General features: G+C 60.7%; 1 protein-coding gene across 1 annotated transcript in view; it reads right to left on the bottom strand.

Annotated features, from left to right (window-relative positions):
• Positions 1-3,907, bottom strand: part of SMO (smoothened, frizzled class receptor) — a 5,278-nt gene extending 1,371 nt beyond the window's left edge. Inside the window, exons 1-11 of the mRNA XM_031061901.1 lie at positions 3,904-3,907; positions 3,370-3,575; positions 2,630-2,839; positions 2,211-2,383; positions 1,836-2,055; positions 1,630-1,753; positions 1,458-1,550; positions 1,154-1,262; positions 804-989; positions 371-519; positions 152-286 (exon numbers count right to left, since the gene is read on the bottom strand). Coding sequence (XP_030917761.1) covers positions 152-286; positions 371-519; positions 804-989; positions 1,154-1,262; positions 1,458-1,550; positions 1,630-1,753; positions 1,836-2,055; positions 2,211-2,383; positions 2,630-2,839; positions 3,370-3,575; positions 3,904-3,907 — 1,609 coding nt within the window. The remainder of the gene's footprint in view (positions 1-151; positions 287-370; positions 520-803; positions 990-1,153; positions 1,263-1,457; positions 1,551-1,629; positions 1,754-1,835; positions 2,056-2,210; positions 2,384-2,629; positions 2,840-3,369; positions 3,576-3,903) is intronic.
• Positions 3,908-4,922: the final 1,015 nt, after the last annotated feature.

Consider the following 4,922-nt stretch of genomic DNA (forward strand, 5'->3'; position numbering starts at 1 on the left):
GTCCTGCCTGTGCCCTCCACCACCCCCTGCCACCCACCTGATCCCACGGGGATCCATCCCAAATATTCCATCAACCTGACTACACCTGCCCTGCACACCCCCAGCCCGGCTCATCCCCCAGACACTCCCCACGAGGTCCCCAAGGACTTGCCAGGTGTCGCCACGGGTGTCACGGAGATGTCCTGGGGCAGGATGGCCCCTCTCCTGGCCACCATCTTGGTGACGTGCTGGGCCCACGCCGAGGACACGTCAGCCGATGGTTCATTGATGTTGAACGCCAATCCGGCTGCGGGGACAGGGGGATCTGGTCAAGGGGGGCTTTGGGGACCCCGGGGGGCTGCTGGGGACATCCCCTGCCCTGGGCACGTACCCACGGGGCCGTCGTGGGACACGGTGTGCATGCTGAAGGACAGCTCCTGGCCCGGGTCGCGCAGCAGCTCCTTGCGCTTGGAGAAGGCCTTGGCGATCATCTTGCTCTTCTTGATCCTCTTGGGCTGGTCATCGCTCTGCCCCGTCAGCCTGGGGACACAGGGGCACACAGGGCACAGCTGTCACAGCTGGGCAACAGGGACCCTCCCCAGCTCCCCTCCTGCACATGGGGACACCACACTGGGGAATGGGTCCCTTGGGGTTGGACATGTCCCACAAACGCCACATGGAAGAGGCCACCCCCTGTTCCTGAGCTGCTGTGAGCCTACAACCCATCAAGCTGAGGGACACACATCTGGGAATGTCCTCCAACATCCCATTGGATGGGGCAGGAAGGGCTCCAGGGAGCTGGGGTGACACCCTCGGGGTCTCACCTGCACCAGGTGCGCTTCCAGATGAGCAGGGTGGCCTTGGTCCAGACCCAGGTGCTCATGGAGACGCCGGTGCCGAACATGGCGAAGAGGTTGATCTTCTCCACCAGCAGGCTCGGCCGGTTCTTGATCTCGCAGTCCGGGATGGGCTTGTTGGTCTGCGTGGCGATGGTCACGTTGGCCTCACACCTGCGGTGACACACGGGGACAGTGGCCCTGAGCAGCAGGGACAGCCCACAGCCCCCCCCACAGCCCTGCAGGGTGGAGATGTGGTGGCACCGCTGGTGGGGGACACGGGGCTGTCCACCGCGGTGCCACCGTGTCCCCATCAGCCCTGTCCCTGTCCCACTCACAGGACGTATTCCCGGAAGCTGCGCTCCCACTCGGCCTGGTTGAAGAAGTCATAGAAGTGGCAGCCAAAGGTCATGAAGGCAAAGCCAAAGGCCAAGAAGCCAAAAATGCCTGGAAGAGAAGAGGGACAAACTCCAGCCAAACTCCAGTGGCACCAAGACAAACACGCCGCACTGGGGCCATGCCACCACCACAGCTTTGTCCCCCTCTGCTGCCACCCCGAGAAGGGGCTGTGTGACTTCAGAGGACAAAATGTCCCCGTTCCCACCCCGATTCCCTGGGGAATGGGGCCGGTGAAGCCCTCACCCAGGCGCAGCATGGTCTCGTTGATCTTGCTGGCCGCCTTCTCGCTCAGCAGCCCGGGGTGGTTGCTCTTGATGGAGAAGAGTGTCATGACCCCTGCGGGGAGGACCAGGGGGTCAGGGTGTGGGGACAGCCACGGTGACCCCGTCCCTTCCCAGGGCAGAGCCACACCTACCCCGGATGAGGAAATAGCCCCCCACGATGAGCACGAGCCCGATGGGGGCCAGCACGAAGCCGGCTCGGTAGCGGTAGTTCTTGTAGCCCACGAAGCAGATGCCACTGACAGAGTCACCGTCCACCTGGCAGGGACAGGGACAGGGGGGTCAGCTGGCTGCGGTGTCACCCTGAGACACCATCCCCTGATGGTGGTGACCCCGTTACCTGCGCCACGGCCAGGATGGCCACGGTGAGCACGAAGGGGATGGACCAGGTGATGAGGTGGAAGTAGGAGGTCTTGCCCAGCAGCGGCTGGTAGGTGGTGCCCAGGGCCTTGAAGGACGTGTGCCAGGCGTAGGTGAGCATGACAAACCAGATGACACCCGACATCAGCGAGTAGTACACAATGACGAAGATGATGACGCAGGACAGCGTCTCGTTGGAGCTGTGGAGAGGTGAGGCGAGAGCGTCACCCACCCCCGTGAGGGGACACGCAGGGGTCTCACCCTCTGTGCTCCCAGGAGGCCAGCGAACCCCGAGAGCCCTCCTTGGTGCTGGGGACAGCCCTGGTGGCGGGCTGGGGACAGAGGTGACACCTACGTGGGCTCGCCCAGCCGCATGGTGCCGTCGGCCCGGCACACGATCTCGTCGCGGGCGCCATCCATGAACTGTGCCAGCCAACCAATGCTGCCCACGAAGAAGCAGGCGTTGACGTAGAACAGGATGACGGCGGGGTAGCGGTTGGAGTTCCTCCAGTCAGCAACAAACGTGGCCTGGAGGGGTGGAGAAAGCGACAGCTCGGCACCCATCCCCTTCTGGGGACAGCTCGGTGCCCATCCCATTTTGGGGACAGCTCGGCGCCCATCCCCTTCTGGGGACAGCTCGGTGCCCATCCCACTTTGGGGACAGCTCGGTGCCCATCCCATTTTGGGGATAGCTCGGCACCCATCCCCTTCTGGGGACAGCTCGGCACCCATCCCCTTCTGGGGACAGCTCCCCAGGAGGAGCGCGGGTCTCACCAGGGTGAAGAAGGTGCAGAAGATGGTGACGGAGCTGAAGGCGGCGATGTAGACGTGCATCTCGCGGTGCTCCTTCTCGGTGAACAGCGGGTTCTGGCACTGGATGCCGCAGCCCTCCACGTCCTCGTACCAGCTCTTGGGGTTGTCCGTCCTCACCAGCGGCGCCTCGCACTGCCCCGAGCTGTTGAACTTGATGTTCTGCACCTCGTTCTGCCAGAGGGGAAAGCAGGCTGTGAGGAGGAGGAGGGGGAGGAGACACCCCCGTGGCCAAGATGGACATCAGTCCCCTGTGGAGGGCAGGGGACAGCTGGGTTCCACAGAATCACCAGGGAATCATGGAATGGGTTGGGTGGGAAGGGTCCTCAGAGCCCCTGCAGTGCCAGCCCTGCCATGGCAGGGACACCTCCCACTGTCCCAGGTGCTCCAGCCCCAGTGCCCAGCCTGGCCTTGGGCACTGCCAGGGATGCAGGGCAGCCCCAGCTGCTCTGGCAATCCCAGCCCAGCCAGGAATTCCTCATTGCCAAGATGCCATCCATGCCTGCCCTCTGGCAGTGGGAGCCATTCCCTGGGTGCTGTCCCTGCAGGCCTTGGCCCCAGTCCCTCTGCAGCTCTCCTGGGGCCCCTGCAGGCCCTGCAATGTGCTGGAAGCTCTCCCTGGGTGCTTCCCTTCTCCAGGCTGACCAAGACCAGCCCTTCTCTCCTGCAGACAGTGACTTTCCCCCCAGTCCCCCGTGCCGTACCGGGCAGCCCTCGGGGAAGCGATCCGTGGTGCACTTGAGGAAGTCGGGCCAGCCGCGCTCGCGCTCCACGATGGTGCAGGGTGCCCGGGTGGCCTGGCACAGGGTCTGGCTGGGCAGCTCCACCTGCCCATCCTCGCACTTGGGCATGTAGACAGCGCACAGCAGGGGCTGGATGACGTCCCAGCAGCGCGGGGCATTGCGCAGGCCTGCGGGGAGGGGACAGCACTGTCACCAGCCCTGGCATGGCCACCTCCTGCTGTCCCCACAGCACCTACACAGTGCTGGGACCCCTCTGTGGGACCCTCCTGCTGTCCCCACAGCACCCACACAGTGCTGGAGACCCCTCTGAGGGGCTCTCCTGCTGCCCCCACAGCACCCACACAGCACTGGGACCCCTCTGTGGGGCCACTGTGCCCATCACCAGGGCTGCCCCTCCACGCTGTACCCCATACTGCTCTTGTCCACACTGTGCCCACCCCCAGCCCCTGATAAACCATTTTCTGTAGTGCACCCATCCCCAGACACCCGCTGTACCCATCTCCGAGGCCACTCTATCCTGTTCCCCCTCTACACCACACCTTCCCTGTACCCCCATCTCCTGCTCCCCTCCACATTACACGATCTCCACTCCTGTGCTGTACAGTTTGCTGTACTGTGCCCATCCCCAGACACCCACAATGCTGCTCCACTCCGTGCTGTACCCATCTCCAGTCCCTTTTTCGTCAGTTTTCTACACTGTACCCATCTCCAGTCCCTTTTTCACCAGATTTCTACACTGTACCCATCTCCAGTCCCTTTTTAACCAGTTTTCTATACTCTACCCATCTCCAGTCCCTTTTCAATCTGTTTTCTATACTGTACCCATCTCCAGGCCCCTTTTTAACCAGTTTTCTATACTGTACCCTTATTTCCTGTGAAATAAAATGTCCTTCTGATGAAAACCCATCTCCAGTCCCTTTTCAATCAGTTTTCTACACTGTACCCATCTCCAGTCCCTTTTAAACCAGTTTTCTATACTGTACCCATCTCCAGTCCCTTTTAAACCGGTTTTCTAAACTCTACCCATCCCCAGCCCCCCTCTATAAAGTTTTCTAAACTCTACCCATCCCCAGCCCCCTGCTAGGCACTTTTCTATACTGTACCCATCCTCATCTCCTCCTCTACACAGTTTTCTAGACTGTACTCATTCCCAGGCCCCCTGGATGCAGTTTTCTACACTGTACCCCTCCCCAGCCCCTTGCTATACAGTTTTTTTGTACTTTACTTATCCCCAGCCCCCTGCTAGGCACTTTTCTATACTGTACTCATCCCCAAACCCCCTCTACAAAGTTTTCTATACTGTACCCATCTCCAACCCTTTGCTATAAAGTTTTCTATACTCTACCCATCCCCAGCCCCCCTTTATGAAGTTTTCTACACTGTACCCATCTCCAAACCCCCTCTACAAAGTTTTCTATACTGTACCCATCCCCAGCCCTTTGCTATAAAGTTTTCTATACTCTACCCATCCCCAGCCCCCCTTTATGAAGTTTTCTACACTGTACCCATCTCCA

This window comes from Geospiza fortis, unplaced genomic scaffold (assembly GCF_000277835.1).
Source record: "Geospiza fortis unplaced genomic scaffold, GeoFor_1.0 scaffold61, whole genome shotgun sequence".
NCBI lineage: Eukaryota > Metazoa > Chordata > Aves > Passeriformes > Thraupidae > Geospiza > Geospiza fortis.